The sequence below is a fragment of the Grus americana genome, chromosome 15, assembly GCF_028858705.1.
Source record: "Grus americana isolate bGruAme1 chromosome 15, bGruAme1.mat, whole genome shotgun sequence".
NCBI lineage: Eukaryota > Metazoa > Chordata > Aves > Gruiformes > Gruidae > Grus > Grus americana.
Window position 1 is genome coordinate 15995558 of NC_072866.1, and position 17715 is coordinate 16013272.

The following is a 17715-nucleotide window of genomic DNA, read 5'->3' on the forward strand; positions in this document are numbered from 1 at the left end:
TAGCATTCGCAGCCGCTTTCCCCCGCGGCGGTGCCTGAGGACAGGTGGCGGCGGTGGCGACCGGCGATGTCTGAGGGGGCGCGGCCGTTCCCGGGGCGTCGGAGCTCGCCTCCAGCCGCGGCACGACCCTTAGCGGCCGGGGCGGGGAGGGGGTGTCCGTGAGGGGAGCGCGGCGCGGAGGGGGAGCAGGCGGCCCGCGGGGCGGTACCGCCGGGGGCGGGCGGCAGCGGGGCCGGGCCGGTGGGCGGGGGCGCCCCGCCGAGTACTTAGCGGCGGTGCGGGACGGTGCGCGGTGCCGCGGCGTTGTCTCGTCCGTCCGGTGCTCGCCATGGGCTCCACTCCGCCCGTCTTCATCGGCGCCGAGGAGGTGGAGAAGCACCTGCACCGCGCCAGCCTCCTGCTCCCGGCGCTGGAGGCCGCCCTGGCCAACTTCTCGGCCGGCGCGGCGGGAGGCGTCGTGCAGCCCGTGCGCACCGTGGTGCCGGTGCACCGGCACGGCGGGTGAGGGGGGCGGCGGAGCGGCCTTCCGCGGGGGGGACAGGGGGGATGCGGCCGGCGGGAGGAGGTGCGGGCCCTCCGGAGCGGGGAACGGGGGTAGCGGCAGAGGGGACCGGGCCTGCGGTGGGGAATGGACGGGGTGGGGGGAATTAGAGCATCGGGAAAGGTCCTGGGAACCGAGTTACTGATTAACTGGTCAGTAGCCGTTCGGCGGTAACAGCTCCGGTGGCTGTGGCTCCTCCGCTACGGGTACGTAAGTAATATCGGTACCTCTCTTACAAGGTTCCTAGGAGTCATGCCTGCTTACAGTGCCGCAGATGATGCGCTGACAACCAAGTTGGTCACTTTTTATGAGCACAAGAAGGATTCCTCTGTCCCGTCTCACCAAGCGACTGTCCTCTTATTTGACCCAAGAAATGGTTCTTTAAAAGCTGTGAGTTTTGTGCGTGCTTCTGCGTTCTCCTCTGTTCATGTTCCCTCAGTTCTCCCTTCTGATTCTTGGAAGCTGGAGCTGGTGTAAATTGGTCTGAATTTACCTACATCATCAATGAAAATGTGTTTGTACCAAATGCAGATTTGGCCTAAAGCATCATATCTTTTGTATGTGTTAAACTGTACTTGATCCGCTACTTACAGCTGCGTGTGACTTGAAGGGACTCTGTTGGCTTACAGGGTGACCGGGAGAGAGATACAATCAGGAAAAGTTCACCTTGCACTTGAAAGCAAAAATACTTTGCTGAATAAAGAATTGATCTGGAACCATCTTAACTTAAATCTAAAGAGACTTAGAATTGGTATAACAGGGAATAGTATTCAGAGACTGATTTTTTTTTTTGTTGTTTGCTTATAGAATTTAAGAATATTTACCATTTTCATTACACTTTAGTAATAATGGTTATTAAAGGGCCAAAACTAGTCAAGAAAACTATACTGGGCTTTTATTCCTAAACTGTATCAGAAAACATGTCAGCTTTTTAAGCCCCCTAATTCATTTCTGCACAGCAGCTAATACACATTGAGGCAGGAGTGCCCCACTGTGTGTGATACACATTAAAGGAATTCCGTGTTCCCCGTCCTCCCTTCGTACAGACCGAGACAGTGCAGGCTCGTGAACCACTGCCAGCTTGCACCTGTCCTTGGTCTTACTGGAGTGCAGAGTATTGCAGTTGTATCGATCTATATTCCCTGCGTGGGAGAGCAAGGGAAGTGCAGCGCACAAAGAGCTGTCTGTGTTAGGGGTGTTAGGACCAGTTTTCACTCTGTTTGTGCTGGTGGAATGACATGGGAGAACTGGAATAGACAGAGAATCTGCCCAGTTTAAACACGTGATTTTATATGCTTTGTGGTTGTTAAATACTAATTACCAACCTCTATATTTTTATCTGTGCTCTGTAATATCACATAATTAACAATTCAGATGAAAATGTTTGGTATTTTCTCATATATTCAGTGTGCATTTCAGTATGAATATTTTTTTTAAAGGTCCTAGATGGCAGTGTCATTACAGCAAAACGAACAGCTGCGGTTTCTGCAATTGCTACCAAGGTATGGCTTCTGTTTCCTAAATCGGGACAGAATCAGTTAGTGGTGTTATATATAAAATAACTAGAGGGGATGATGTAAACAGCTTTCAGGGCATGTGAATTGTCATCAAATACAGCTTTAAATTAGATCTATGATAACACATGTATCTTTAGGGAAAACTTAAAAGCGCAGTTTTCTGTTTTGATTGAGTCAGTTGTGTCTGGCTTGAACACTTTGTGTGATTGGAGAAGGAATCTGAGCTATGTTTTTGTGTCTTGTTCTGCACGCTCTTCTGGGAATTTACTGAGGTGTCTTCCTCTGTGATCTTCTTTCTTTTGTGCTTGCCTTAACATGTTCCTGTATGGCTTTGGGTGATGCAGCTGTGGTGATAAAATAAGTTTTGTTTAGATGTTACATTTTCTGCTGTTGGGCCAGGATAGGTGGGTTTTACTGAACCTGGAGAAAGAGGACAGGGGACATGGTGGGTCTTCTTAAGGTATATGATGCCTGAGATAGATGGATGACTTGTCCAGAGGTGGCTATCTGTCCATTGGTTTCTCTGTTGTCACTGGAAGATGTCCAGATGACTGTCCCTGACTACAGCCATAAACTTCAGTGTATGACGGCAGGTGAGGTGTATCTTGCTGTATGTTGCTTTACATCGTTTCTGTTTCAGTTGGAAATTGTTGGGTTTAAATTCTTTTTTTGAAACTATATGTGGCTGGACTGCTAAGAGTGGGAGCAGAGCAAGTTGCTGTCCGTTACACAGCAGGGTTTTAGTCTTTACCTCAAAGGATGAGGCAATAAGAAGAGGGCCAGAGCTCTGTTTTTCACCCTTCAGCTTTGCATCAGACTGAAGGCTGATCTCACCACTTCGTTAGTGGCAGTCTTCATGCCAGTGTGACTCTATCCATGGCAATAGACCTAAAGTGACATAAAATTGGAGGGAAGAACCTGTCCCCAGGAGCTTCCCCTGGTCCAAGGGACAGAACGATTTCCAATGGATTCCTTGGACATGAGGTTATAGGACCTCATTCATCTCGGCCGTTCTGTACTTGGGCAGTTCTGACAGTTTTTACACAGTCGAGGCTCTGCTGGCCTCAAAGGAGTTTGGCTGCTGAAGGGACTTCAAGATCAGATCCTTCATTGTCGTCTGCTGTTTTGGGAAATTTTCAGCAGTGTTTGAGTTTAGCTCATAGTTGTCATCTTGTCCTCTTTATGGCATTTGCTTTTCAAAGACCAATGCTTTTATGCAAGGAACCTTTGAAATCGGTGCTTCAGAGTCTTTGAAAGGACCATTAAAAAAGAGTTCTTGCTACTGAAAAATTGGATCAGTGAGACTTTTTTCAATTTATTTGCAGCAGAATAACCGTTGAGAGCCTAGACAATTCTAAAGCTTTTTGTACAGAAGTGAGTGGCCACAGCAAACGTATAAACAAGAGGAAGGATACCTTTGGGCTGCACTCCAGCAGCCCTCTCTTCACCTTAGCCAAGTACTAATCATTCACAGGCAAGAACTAAACCAAAAAACCAAAAGCAATCATAGAACTGAATTTTAATACTTGTTCCTCAGAACCTTCCCTGTTTTTACAATACCCGATGCATACATATCATGGCTCTTACAGTGCAAGGTCTGCCTGTGGTATGATTTATGGCTTCAGCGAATTGAAAAAGAAGGCTTAGTTTGGGGCTCTCAGAACCAGTTTACCCACCCAGCTACTGCTTTCAGTACTGATAGCTTTTTGGTATTATGAGCCCTGTTTTCAGCCAGTGCAGAACATCACCACTATGGTTTTACACTTAATTAGTCACCTAGGTGTAGTACATAATACTAATATTAGTGTGTGCTGAGGCCCCAGAACTTGCATTGGCTCATGCTGTTGCATGTTAAGTCTGAAATTCAAGAGGCAGACAATTCAAAACTGGAATCAAGGTGAGATGTACTCTGGTGCTATGGACACTAGCTTTTGCATAAAACTTTTTTTTTTTTTAAAAAAGGACTAAGGATACTGCTTTCTTTTGTAGTATTTATATATATATTTCTCATTTGTCCTTATTTCTTTTTTTTTATTATATTTGATACTGTTTAGTTGTTAATGCCAGCTTTTGCAGAAGTGCTGTGCATTTTGGGAGCTGGTGTTCAAGCATATAGCCATTATGATATCTTCATGGAGCTGTTCACATTTAAAGAGGTAATGGACATATCTTAAGAAGATACATCTATTTTTCTCTTATTATGTTTCAGGAGCACTTACTATAAATAAACCATACTACAATGAAGTTAAGGGATTAATCATATTTTATATTCTGTTTCTACAGAACCCAAGAATACTCTGAACAACTGTAGAATTTATTACTTAAATGTTGGTTCAAAAAAAAAAGATTGGAAACAAAGTCAAGTTTCAGACAGCTTTTTCTCTCTGTCTCAGAAAATCCTGCTGTGTATGCCATACTTGGATGAGCTTTCTGTGACTTTCCCTGAAGTATATTTATTGGAAATATTTGTATTTTGTAAATACAGCATTACAAGGAGCTGTTATTCTGGCATCACAAAACAGTCAAATGTAGCTGCACACACGTGAAACTTAGTCACTTGTATGAGGAGAATATTAATGGGGTAAACCCCCACATTTAGAATACATGTAATCATGTACTGAAAACTGACAGAATGTTATGTTTCAGCAAGGAGAAATTCTCCAGGCTAATCTGTTTGTCTTTTTTTCCCTTGAAGGTCAGGATATGGAATCGTACCAAAGAGAAAGCAGTGAAGTTTGCTAATACAGTTAATGGTCCGGTGCAGGTCTGCTCTTCTGCTCAGGAGGCAGTTACTGGGGCTGATGTCATTATAACAGTCACTATGGCAACAACGTCGATTTTATTTGGAGACTGGGTAAAACCAGGTGCCCATATCAATGGTATGCTGTGTTCGTTGTTTAAAAGTTCCATTTATTATCACATTGTTTTTCAGCAGTTTCTGATGCTAAACAATACTGTGTGCTTCTCAGAATGAATGTTCTTTCCGTTCTGACTTCCCCCTTTTAGTGAGGACCACTTTTCCCAGCCCTTGTCCTCCTGCTTGTCTGGAGCCAGAACTCCTGCATATTCCAGCACTGGATGGTTGCTAGAGCATGGGATATGATTTTTTTTTTTTTTCCCTAGTGGTGCAGCATCTTGGCTACCACGTTGTCACTTAATGCTCACCTTGCTCTCCATTTAAATAACCTGTACAAACGTGTTATTGTCAAAGTAATTCCTTCTCATTCTACTGTTTCCCTGGTAGTTGTCATCTTTTCCTCACCCAATTTTGTAAGCTCCTCTATTTGTTCCTTTTTGGGCTGATAACATTGATTTTATTTTTTTTTTCTTGAGTTAAAAACATGCAATAAGCGAGTTGAGAACTTCACAATTTGACCTCTAATTATGGTGAGGCTTGGTGGGGATTTTTTGGGGGTTTTTTTTCCTACCTTATAATGATGTTGCCACACTATTGTGTGGAGTCTCTGGACCTGCCCACATTTACTTATTAATTGTGGGCCTCGTTCAGATGACCTTGTGCACTTTCCAAATGGTATAGTAATAAGACAAAAGCGACTTGTCAAAGGAAGCAATTTAAAGGAAGGTCCCACATTCCAGCAGCATCCTACCAATTTTTCAAGCTCAATTTAGTCCTTTGTCGTTGAATGTTGTTGTCTGTGTTATGTCATGGAATGGAAGCCAGAAGTACAACCAAAATCAATTAAGGTCTACAGTCACTGGGGCGACACATACACAAAGACCTCTCTCCTTTCCTTGCCTTTTTTTTTTGTCTCCATTGAGGCATTTGTGCTGTTTGAAGAGGCATTCAAGCAACACGGAACTTATTATTCTGTAATAGTTGGACACTTTTTAAAAACAGTTGACCACAGTGTAACTGTTCTGGGTTTTTTTAGCCCATAAGAAGTTGATAGTGGTCTTGCTCTATTTAAAGAGTTAAGCTCCTTGATTTGTTTTCAGTTTCTCCAGGTAAGTGAAAATCCATAGCCTGCTCAACTTGTACTGCTTATAAAGTTACAAGGAAATAATAGGAGGCTATAAGTTTAAAAATCCTAATTTGAATTCTCTGTCTGCATGTGCAAGTCTCTGCTGCACAATACTTTGGTTCTCATCTGCTCTGGATAATTGAGGGATTTTTCAAATCTTACTGTTCTCTATAGACACATAACAAACATGGTCTGGATCAAATGAAAGGATGATAAAATTCAGGGCATTTGGTAATGATCTGATGAAAGGCAAGGGTACAAGAGATAGTGGACAAAGGGAGATGATTTTCTTATGCCTCAGCTACACAGAGTCTGCTGACAAGGATATTCTACTGACAAATCAACTATTCAGTGTTTTAGAGGAGCTATATTAAGTATTAGTTAACTTCATTTAAAAAGTAAAAAGCAACAAACCCCTGTTAATTTGGCAGTTGCAGAAACGGGTTACTGTTTGTCTGCAGAAGAGCAGTAGTAGCCTGCATAGGCTTAAGATTATCTTCCCTGAGTTGTGTCACCAAATGGTCAAAGTTTATTCTAACAGTGCCTTCTGCCAGCAGAACAGAGCAATTGTCACGCTTGTCTAGCGGTGTCATTTCCAAGGCTCCTAGCAAAGGCTTGTTTGTTTTGTAGCTATACATAGTTACACATACCTTTACATTTCTTGTATTGATCTGAGATGACGAAGGGCTAAGCAGAGCTACCTCACCTTCTCTTCTCTGTCAGCAGTACTTGGAAGGAGCAATTTGACCAGTGTACCAAAGAGGTGGAAACAGTGCCAGTGAAGAATCTCACTTCTGCTTCCTGAAGGGTCACAGACTTTTGTCAGCAGCAGCATCTGCGTGACTGGCGGTCAAGGATGCTGTACACTGTAATGAGCTGTAATTTGGAGGGTTGGACCCAGTGTCGTCCCTCGTCGACATCAGTGGCAATGTAGGGGGTTAGCACTTACGGAAACAGGCCATGTTTATGTCAGCGTACCAGCTGTGGCCAGGTTGAGAGAAATCTAGCATTTTTCCCAGTTGTTGAGGCACATCCTATTTTTTGTTGTTTTATCAATCAGCATGTCCCCAGTGCTAACATCAGTTTGTATATTACATCTCCACACTAACGTCTCTTGTTACTTCACATACGTCTTTTGGACAAAATGTGGTGTGAATTTATTTTAAATATTCCTCCCAAGCTCATCAGTTTTGTTGTCTTAGCTGTTGGAGCAAGCAGACCTGACTGGAGAGAACTGGACGATGAACTGATGAAGAACTCCGTTCTGTTTGTGGATTCCAGAGAGGCTGCCCTGACAGAATCAGGCGATGTTATATTATCGGGGGTAAGACTTTCTTAAATTACGGACTTTAGTTTTGTGGCAATTGGCTTGTATTTGACCTGAGTTGCTTCTGATGATGTGCTGCACTGAAAGTTTTTAGAGCATCAGATATAGTTGTTAACACTTGCCAGGCACAGGCTGAAAGATAAACTGAGACTTCTACATGTCTATGCCAAAACCATGCAACCTCTGTAACCCCAAACCCACACTATCCACTGTAATCGACTGACTGAGGAAAGTCTGTCAGCTGTTTTTCTCTGAAAACCATTCCATTCTTGTGTGGTTTCTGTCCAGTTTCTGTATTTGTCTGAATACTGATCTGCTTCAGCGTGGAAGAGGAATCAGTTCTGGGATAGCAGAACTGGAGGAATTCTTTCTTTTGAAGTCACTCAGAAAAAAAATTTTTCTCTTCATGTATGTATGGATATAATATCCATACGTATATCCATTATATCCATTTGTGTAAATATGTTTTTGTTTTACAGGCAGAGATTTTTGCTGAGCTGGGAGAGGTAGTGAAGGGTACGAAACCAGCCTTGCCTGAGAAAACAACAGTGTTTAAATCGCTGGGTAAGAACAACCCCTCCTGTGTACAAGTCTGACGGAAAACAATGCCTTGTTATTTATGAGGTCCCCCATGCGTGGGAAAGCTGCTGATCATCTTCAGAACTGCTGTGGCCATGCACTGTCCAGAAGAAACTAGAATATGATTTGCATTTTCCCTTTTTATTCCCCTTTTTATTTATCTGGCAGGACTGATGTGATGAAAAATGAAAGGAAAGCAAACAAACTATAGGAAGAAGTACATTTTCCATTTTGCAATTGTTCAACACAACTGCAGTGTTTATTAATACAGCTCTGACCCAAACGCCCTGCTGATACACCCCTGAAGTCTGTCTGACCTACAGACAATGTAGCAGTGTACTGTGGCGTTGGAGTTGATGTTCGGGAGAAAAGAGGTCCCAAAGGGCCAAGTTGTGATACGAATACTGAAAATCAGACTCATACTGTTACATTAACTTCGTATAGCACCCCTAACAGTTATACGATGGTTATGAGCTTTGAATGTAACACTGTAGGTGTTTGGGATGGGGAATGATTTCTGTTCCTGTCCAATTAGATAATTTCCTGAGTCCTTCTGTTCCCTTCTGAAGCTGAATTATTTTGTACAGCTGAAGAACAGTTTGAAGGTGTCTTTCATTCTTTTTTTCAGGGATGGCGGTTGAAGATACAGTAGCAGCAAAATTTGTTTATGACTCATGGTCAGCTGGTAACTAGAGAGAAGTCTACAATGCCAACGAGGCCAAGAAAATTGTTTGCACTTAGCTTCTTTCGATCCTTTGTTAACAAAAAGGCACCGATCCTATCTGAATGGGGCCCTTTTAGAACATACAAGAATGAAAAGCAAAATTCCAGCAATAGACTAATTCCTACAGTCTTCTAATGTCAAGTATTAGATACCTGCAGTATTACTAATAAATGTATCTCATGTAAGGGCAAGTATTAGATGTTTGCAGTGATATTTACAAGGGTATTTTTACATATTTTGGTATAATTCTGGAATCAATGCCTTTCCTCCCTAATTATTTATGTAGCAGAAGTCTGTGGGTGTATTTTGTGTTTTTAGAGAGGTAATTCATACCAGAGTAAAATATATCAGTTTGGAGAATGGGCTCTGGCATCATATCTACCTGTTGGGTGTCAGTGCTACACTGACAGTAACCTAGTCCTCAGTCTGTCCTGGAACACAGCCCACCCCTGACTCCTGGACCCCCTTCTCTTCCTGCTCAGACTGGGATCTGGAAGTCACCATGCCTACTTTCACCCCCCACAATCCCCCTTCTCTGCCCTCAGACCCAGTGGTTTTTTCAGTAGAAGACTTAGATTGCAAAAAATGTCCATTTTAACTGGGAGGAAACTGTACTCAAAACCTTCCTTGGTACATTCCTGAGCGGGATATTGCCACTTTCATATTGCAAGGAGTCACCCAAAATGTGAGTACTAAAAGTGTGTTTTGACTCAACTTTTATCTATATTCTGAGGGGAGATTTTTATAAATCTATGGTGTTTGTAAGGTCTCTTTCTAAGCTTCTTGAAGATTGGAACTGTGCAAGTTGATTTCAGTAAGATAAACTTCAAGTATACAGACAAATATTTTCACCTTTGCTGTACTATGTATTGACTGGAATTGTTCTTTTATCCCAGAGGGTATTTGCCAGGGCAGGAATTTCCACGATCCTTTCTTGGCGGAGGAACCCAGTGATGTTCTACGCAGGGAAAAGTTCCAGTTTTGTGCTGTTATGCAACTGCCTTACAAAAGATTGAGCATCTGCTGAAAAATAGCTGTTGCCCTGGAAACAAATTCCTGTCTCAGCCTAGAGCTGTGCCTTATGAAATTTTATTTCTACTTACATATTAGTTCATGCAGGCTATTCGGAAGTGTTTCTTCACTCTGCAGAAGAATTAGATGACGTGGTCATTCTATATTGATGCCAGTAGACTACAGCAGAGCAACAGGAAGGAGGTTGAGAAGCAGTTAGCGTTAAAGCCCTTGATGGTGCATAAGTAAGTATAGAAGAGGTTAATGAGTGTAGTGCAGGTGTGACAAATAATTACAAGCCTGGTGTAAACTAGTTGGGGAAAAAGCAGTAAGTGGTAGAGTCTGTAATTTGCAGATTTTTAGTGTGGAAGGGGACCAGACCCGTAAGTGACTAGGGCCAAAGGATGTGTGTGTGGGGGGGTAAACATCTAATTCCACTGACCTGGCTTATATCAGCAGAAACAAGAACAGAAATTTCTCCATAAGCTTTTGCATTTTTTTCATGGTAGCAAAATGACCCTTCTATTTCTATACATGTTTTCTTCTGCATCACTTCTGAAGTGTTCAGAAATGCGTGTGTTGCCTTAGCCTGTTACTTCAGCAATGGAGAACCCCACTACCATCGATGTTCCAGAATTCAAGACCTGTATGGAAACCTGCACTTACTGTTTATGACAATATTATCCCAGTTCTGTGCCCGTGTAAAACACGGTTTGTAATTTGAAGTGAGGCATGGTGTTTGGGAAGAAGACAAATACAGTTTATTTTCACGTGTACTCTTCTACAGACTATGCACTTTTAAAGTAGATGGAACCTGTCCAAAAACCTGGTTCTGAAAACCCGCAGTGTTCTCTGCTTTTGTTGGCAATAGGAGGTTCTGGGAGCCTGGCTCCAGCCTTGGACCTCTGAACTCATGAAGAGCATTTGATTCAATTACAATGGGAGTTGCTTGGATGCTGTCTCTAGATTTTTTTGAGGGGAAATAATAGTCTTGATTTCCATGTTTCCTTCTCTTACAAATCAGAGTCTCAAGAAATTGTGTAACTTGCATTTATGTTAAAATTAAATAGATAATGCTGTCTGTCTTTGACTTTCATTACTTTTGGTTTGGGTTGTTTTGGGATTGGTTTTTGGTTTTGTGGGGTGGTTTTAGGGTGGTTTGTTTGTTTTTGAAGATGAAGAAAGTATTCAACTTGTTGCACAACCATTCTCAGTAAATGCGATTGCTGCCTTTATTTCCCCCTTTACATTTACACTGCTCTGCTCCACTCCGATATCAGTTTTGCAGTCGTCATCGCATGTTGCATGTTCCCTCCTCTTGAAGTCTGCCCGGGGCAGGGTGTTAAATCCTTAAGGAAGAAGAATCTTGTCCTTGGCAGTGGGCTGTCTTGGTTTTATGGTTTGCACATGATACATAAAGTGCCTCTAACTGAAACGCGCTGTACAAATGTTGCTAAGGAGTCAGAGCTGGGATTCACTAATTTAAATACTTCACATTATAAAAGAAACAAAGGGGTTGGTGAAGAAATTTGGAAAACAGCATAACACATAAGTGGGGAAAAAACTGAACTGTGAGTGTTCCTTTTTATTTTTTTCCCCTCATTGTTCCACATGGCCGCTTTAGACCAGCGGCCAATTTCCAGGACCACCCTGCAAGAAAAGGACTAGCACTATTGCCTTTTTTTTTTTTTTTTTTTTTTTTTTTTTTTTTAAAAGGGTGTGTGTGTGTATATATATATTGGGTTTCCTATTCGGTCTCTAGATGCAGTTCCCAAAGGATGAGGAACTCCTTCCCATAGATCTTGTGCTGGATCTGCCAGCTCCACAGTTACATACCGAGCAACTATATAAGCTTCATCCTTCCCTCCTTGCCCTGTTGAACATTTGGGAGTTTCCTAGCTGAAATGAAACCAGCCCAGCAGGTTAATAACACGGGGTCTGGGGGGAAGCTGTCTGATTTAATTACTGTGCTAAGCACAGCGGTCATTTCAGGTTGTGCAGAACAGGGCTCGGATGTGAGTGCTTCATGGAAGAAAATATCAACCCACTCAAGTACAGGAGTCCCGGGAAGAAAGAATGCAGTATAAAGTCCGGCCGAGAACAGGAATTATAACACACAAATCAAAGTAACAAGAAGAAGATGTGGAAAGAGGGAAGCATGACAAAATAGATTATTAACTAGGATCGGTGTCTGCAAATGCAGTATGCCCCTAAAGAAAAAATGATAGCTGACTAATGGAAAGCTATAAAAAGAGATTTAAAGATAAAAGTCCTGCTAATAATTGTGACTCTAAAATCTGAGGTCTTAGGCAGGCTACTACAAGCATCTTATTAGGTTCACGAAACTCCACAGAAGTGATTAACTCATATCAGATAGCGCTGCCTTCCCCAGAGAGATGAAGGGAACCCAGGAAACGCTGGGTGAGAAGAGTCCTGGTTTCTGGGACTTCACGTGGCAAATGCACCCTGTAGGAACCGAGCTGAGGATATACAAACCAGATCAAATACGTTGAAAATAAAACCTCAGCTTCTCGTAGTTAAAAGTATTGCAGTCTTGGTGGCATTTAGGACATGATGGGTGCTGGCAACTGGGGCCAGTCTAATGAGACAAGAGAAAAGAATATACAACGCACACCGAACATCTCTTGGCAAGGTACTTCATGTATTTTTAAATTAATACCAATACAGAGGCAAACCACTTTACTGACAGGAACAGGAAACTTGCTGTTAATTAGCCTTATTTACGTTTGTTCAGAAGCTATTATCAGCCATAGCTGAAATCAAGATTCAGAGGCATTTTCTAAGATATCATCAGTCCCAGGAAGGGCGGCTTGTCACAATCTAACTGAAGCGAATGGAGAAACCTCAAAGCTCTCAAGCTGTGGGATGCTCTTTGCATTGTGGTTTTGGAGAAGAAGGGAAGGGCTTTATTAAGGAACGTAGCATGGCTGGTCTTCACTGATATTTAAAGTTACTCTGACGAGAAGAAATCCAATCCCCATAAACAGTTTAGGGAGAAACAGGTTTGAGTCTATAGCTTTTGGGTTTTTACTTTCACGTTCTTTCTTTTTGGCAGAATGTGCTTTAATTAATACCCCGTGCACCACAGCCATCTCTGCAGAGAGAAAAATCTTTGTCCTTGCTGTACTTTCTAAAGCAGTTGGTAACCTCTCTGCCTTTTGCTTTAGCAGACATCTGAAAAGAATTGCATGCTCCTTAGAAAGAGGAAAAGAATGAATCAGTGTGCAGGTCACAGCAACAGGTACGTTAATTTATAAGGAAGTATCTACAGTCTTCCCGGGGTCCTTGAGTGCTTGTTTTCTTTTATTCACGGCGTTCAGGACTTTCTTTCTTGGCCCAAGCTCCATCTGAATGCTCTGTAGATCTTCATCAGAACATAGCATCAGCGCATCCAAATCAATTTTTTCCCTCATAAAGACTGGAAGAAACTCATCCAGCATCTGTGATGCCAGAAATACCTCAAGGGGTGTGTTCTCTGTTTCCTCGTCATCCCAGATGACTTCTTCCTCATGCCAAGGGATATTGGCACCATTTTCAGCATCATCTCCCCCACCCTCCTCAGCATTTTCATACTGAAAGAGCTCCCTGGACATTTTAAAGCTTACAACTTCTTGCTCAGAAGACACAGTTCCAGGATTTATATCCGCAGCCAAATTCCTTCCAAATACAATCTTGCCGAGACCTGGCCGCTTAAAAATGGAGACCTGACTGTCATTATCAGAAAAGTTTTTCTCTCCGAGGTCATTCAGTAATTCATCCTCCTCTTTCTCATCGAAAAAATGCATCACAGTTCTCCTACCCATACCATTCTCTTGGTCATTGCTTTGCGTTTCCTGGCTTCTTGTGCTGCCAGCTGCCTTTTTTGCCTTCAGTTTGAAAGTATCTTTCAGATTTTTGGTGAAAGGACTTGTTGTATTTGAAGCAAAGAGACTAGGCAACTTTACTCGGGAGTGTGTCCCTCTGGAAGAATTTACTGTGTCAACCTTTTCTTTCATATAATGCCGGTTCATTTCATGCTGGTGTTTCTCTTGGCGCTTCTCGCATTCCTTGATTTGTTTCTCCACATTCTTCTGGGCCTGCGCTTTGAGTTTGGAGACCTTCTTTGGGTTCAACATGTTCTGCTCGGTGGCGGCTTTGTCCAGGATTTGGACACATTCATTGCGGTCTCTGCTGGCAGCCACCTCCAGGGGAGTGCGGAGGTCATTGTCCAGAGCAAATATATTGGCACCGAAGTTGATCAAAAAAGAAACGCAATGGATATGACCATTGCAAGCGGCGTGGTGGAGAGGAGTGTTGCCCCAGATGTCACATTTGTCCGGATCACCTCTGAGAAGGAAAACAGCACACAGTGAGCTGGACCTACCCAAGCATAGCTCTACAGTGGGATCACACAGATACTAAATCTTAAGCTCAGCTTTGCTATGAGGAGTACAGCCCAAAGAAAATGAGTCAGCTTAGCTCCATCCTGTAGAACGGCACTGCACCTACTTAGACGAGCATGGAGTTCGGCTCTGTGTGTGGCATAAGCTCTAATTCCTGCCTGTCTGGGGGCTCAGCTTCAACTAACACTCACTGGAATTAATCACAAAATTGTTTCAATAGCTTTTGGGTGGAATATTTTAAAGGCTTTTTGGTGACTTCCTATTTGTGTGTCAAATGCAGGGACAGTATTAGGTGGATTCCTTACTGGCCACAGTGATACATATTTAATGAGCCTATGCAGTAATGTTTTTGGTAGGTAATAGGTAAACGATGAGGAGTAAAGCCCTGATTACACATTTGTCTCCGTTGCTTTTAGATTAAGCTCAGATGCCGTTGTTTTTCTTCAGCTCTTTTGTTCTCCTTAAGCTGCTTTTGCTCATGGGGTTTGAAAAGCAGAAACTCATTCGAAAGTAAAATACCACATCTTTTCAATTGAATTTAAAGCCAGTGAAAAGTATTGCTTTCTTTTTAACTCTTGCACTGACTTCACACTCAACTGCTGCCTGCAGACAAGAATCAGCTTGAGTCTGTTAATTCACGTTTGGTGGGATCAGCACTAGCAATGGTTCAGAACAGAGCTTGGGTCGCCTGTGACCGATAACCAAAGCAGGCACAGTAGCCCAAAGGCTTTAATAACTTCAGATCCAGGGGCCAAATTTACAAGGAGAACTTCTACTCTTGGGAGTTTAAGCATTTCAATGTCTTGGAGATTTGTTCCACGGCAGCTGTACTATGAATGAAACGGTACGTCCTATCACAAAACCTCCTTCGGGCATTGATCTCTGGCTTTGAGTATCTCTGGAGAAAAGCACTAACATATTTGTTGAGGGCCAAATCTGAAAACATCCTTCAGCCTGAAACGCCAAAGGCAAGAGAGAGGTCAGGGGCCCCGTGGAGCTGAGACACGGAGCGGCTCCCGCTGAGAAACAAAGGCAAGTCTGAGCACGCCGGGCTGCGAGAGCGTGGGCATTTCTACAGGGAGGTGGCAGCTGAGGATCAAAGTTTCTCCACTTGGACATATGGAAACCATGTGTACATATTTCTGCTGTTGTGGCTCTGCCCTGGGGAACTGCCTGACTGCGGCCAAGCGTGCCAGATTCCTCGATTCCCACATTAGCAACCAGGCTGCACTATCCCGCGCCTTGGGAGTGCCGGGTCATCCATCCTCCCCCGGGTCCCTCCAAGCTGTTTGTGGTCTCTTTTCCCCGTGGAGCCTGCCAGCCTTTGAGCCTCAAACAATCGACAAACTAGAGTGTCTGTTCCCAGCTCAGTGGGACTTTGGATAAGGTTTGACGTCTACTTTGGGTTCTCAGACTCCTCTTTTCCCTGCTTTCCCAAGAAAGAGGCTCACACAAAAGAGAGCAGATCTGCTACTTGGTCTTGCCTTTATTCGTGTACCTGCAAAGCAAGCAGAGAAAATGTCTCTTGATGCCTGGGAAGATAAACTATTTCAAGATGAAAGGGCTTTATTGTTAGTATTGCTACATTTTCCAAGGGCTGAGTGTGTTGCAAGCTTCACAGTCCTAAAATCTGCAACCACTCCAAAGAAAACCATCCTGTATCTCAGTGCCTTTGTCAGGAAACCTCTTCAAGGAAAGGATGAATTTGTTAAAAATAATTAAAGTACTTTCTCACAAGAAAACATTAACTGACTGCAGAACAGACTGAATGTCTTCCAAAATTCAGCTTCTCCCAAGAAAACCAGTGAGACTGCAGCCTTGTTTCTGGCAGCCCCAGCTTGCTGATCGGGTCAAGAAATATGGGATTAAAATAGAGGTGAATGCATATGTTTGAAGATTTAAGGGCAATACTGTCCCAAAGCTGTCCTCTAACAAGGAAAAGAGTTAGGAATACATTAAATAACAAATACATAGAAAGTCTGATCTTTGTGTCATCCTCTGTGACTTCTATTAGCTTATATGGTAGCAGACATATTTTTCACTCAAATTTTGAAAAAAAGTTATTTTCTTATTTGTTCCTTAGCTAGTCGTTCTGGCTTTCAGGTGTTCAGGGACAAACCTTTACTGACTCCAGCTATTTCCTTGGAGCTGCTTTAATTATACGAGTTGAAAAACTGTCAATCTGTTTTTTGCTTCCCCTGGGGACACAGCAATAACCATGCGGTCCAAAGGTCTTTTTTATTGTGTTATTACAGCCACACCTGAGCTCAATGAGCTATAAGACAAATCTATGAAAACTCAATTTATATTCCATATTTTCAATTCTATTTTTAATGAAAGAAAACTCAGGTACATCCAAATAGCTATTCAACTTTTCCCTCCAATCTTCTTTAAACTATTATGATTGAAAATACAGGTCAACTTAATCTTCATCTCAGCCCAGAAAGAATATTTTATTAACTGTATCTCTACACAAGAGCAGATTTTCTTTTATCAGATCTTATTACAGAATCACAGCTTAAAAGGCAGGCTCCAAGCAAGAGGGTACGGAGGGCGGGGAGGTAATAACCATTTCAATATTACATTTTAAGCATGTAGTACATTTAAATGGTACCAAACAGAAATATTACTATTAGAAAATAAACCTGTGGAAAACCTTTCTTTTTTTTTTTTTGCTTCTTTTTTTTTTCAGTTTCGCAAATATTGTACCCCAGCTTCTGAAACAGTATTACCATTTTTACCATGATGGTAGTTGTTAACACTATAAAAAGCAGAGAAATAGCAATTTTAGATGTTACTCTCTCAAAACTATCGGTTGTGACTCGCCTCTGGAAAGCATTAAACCTTCCCAGGTGCCTACTAACTGCACTTTGGAAGCAAATGGGAGAGATTTTTTGCTAAAATGTTTCAAACAATGCATTTCTCTAGAGCCAGTTTCAAAGACACGTTATCACCAAAGGTTCTCGGCCAACTTCTCCTCCGTTACAGCGAGGCGAGGTCCCAGGGCCCGGCTCCTTCTAACCGCTCCCCGCAGGCTCCGTGTATGAGACGGTTGATGCAGCTTCACCGACCGCACGTACAGACCTGCTCAGAGGTTCTGGGCCATTGCAAATGAAGAGAAACAATCCTTGGCGATGCATTGAAAGAAATGACCGTGATTTTCAGCCTTTTGGGTCTGAGGTCATCGGGGCATTAGAAAAACGGTGCACTAATTATAGTTTTAAGCCACTAGCTTTAAGTAATGGAGGCTGATTGACTTACCCCCTCCGACAGATGACTTCCAGAGCTTCCAGATAGCCATGGTATGCTGCCAGAAGGGTGGGCGTCATCCCATCGTCATCAGAAGTATTGAGGTCTTTCCTAGTGGCTTCTTTCAAGAGGTCCAAATTGCCATCGGCTGCTGCTTTGTGATACCTGCTGGACATTTTCAGTAACTTCTGGTTTCCCAAAGCAGCTCTGAACGATATCCAGACTGTACAGTCACCCTTCCATTGCAGGGATAGTTCATTAATGATTACAAGTCGAGGCGTCCCCGTGAGGATGGAAATGAAGAGGCAAAGTTCATCCCAGCTGACAACTCGTCTGGAGCTCTGCATAGGTAATAAGGCAATGGTGTGCTGAATGCTTTCA

At 42.8% G+C, this 17715-nt stretch overlaps 2 protein-coding genes across 2 annotated transcripts; one reads left to right on the plus strand and one right to left on the minus strand.

The window, feature by feature from the left end:
* The first annotated feature begins 242 nt into the window (after positions 1-242).
* Positions 243-10763, plus strand: CRYM (crystallin mu). The gene is made up of 8 exons (XM_054842782.1): positions 243-501; positions 781-931; positions 1981-2043; positions 4113-4214; positions 4754-4937; positions 7244-7365; positions 7848-7932; positions 8576-10763. The coding sequence occupies exons 1-8, from the start codon at positions 329-331 to the stop codon at positions 8638-8640; spliced, it is 945 nt and encodes a 314-aa protein (XP_054698757.1). The 5' UTR covers positions 243-328; the 3' UTR covers positions 8641-10763.
* Positions 10764-12339: 1576 nt separating this feature from the next.
* On the minus strand, positions 12340-17562 carry ANKS4B (ankyrin repeat and sterile alpha motif domain containing 4B). The gene is made up of 2 exons (XM_054843101.1): positions 17347-17562; positions 12340-14029 (listed from the first exon to the last, which is right to left on the minus strand). The coding sequence occupies exons 1-2, from the start codon at positions 17508-17510 to the stop codon at positions 12955-12957; spliced, it is 1239 nt and encodes a 412-aa protein (XP_054699076.1). The 5' UTR covers positions 17511-17562; the 3' UTR covers positions 12340-12954.
* Positions 17563-17715: the final 153 nt, after the last annotated feature.

Bases quoted from the DNA above. Each gene is read 5' to 3' on its own strand.
- CRYM (XM_054842782.1), top strand. From the start codon at position 329: ATGGGCTCCACTCCGCCCGTCTTCATCGGCGCCGAGGAGGTGGAGAAG. The intron at 502-780 runs GTGAGGGGGGCG...CTCTCTTACAAG, and splicing joins CCGGTGCACCGGCACGGCGG to GTTCCTAGGAGTCATGCCTG. The intron at 4,215-4,753 runs GTAATGGACATA...TTTCCCTTGAAG, and splicing joins AGCTGTTCACATTTAAAGAG to GTCAGGATATGGAATCGTAC.
- ANKS4B (XM_054843101.1), bottom strand. From the start codon at position 17,510: ATGTCCAGCAGGTATCACAAAGCAGCAGCCGATGGCAATTTGGACCTC. The intron at 14,030-17,346 runs GTAAGTCAATCA...TTTCCTTCTCAG, and splicing joins GAAGTCATCTGTCGGAGGGG to AGGTGATCCGGACAAATGTG.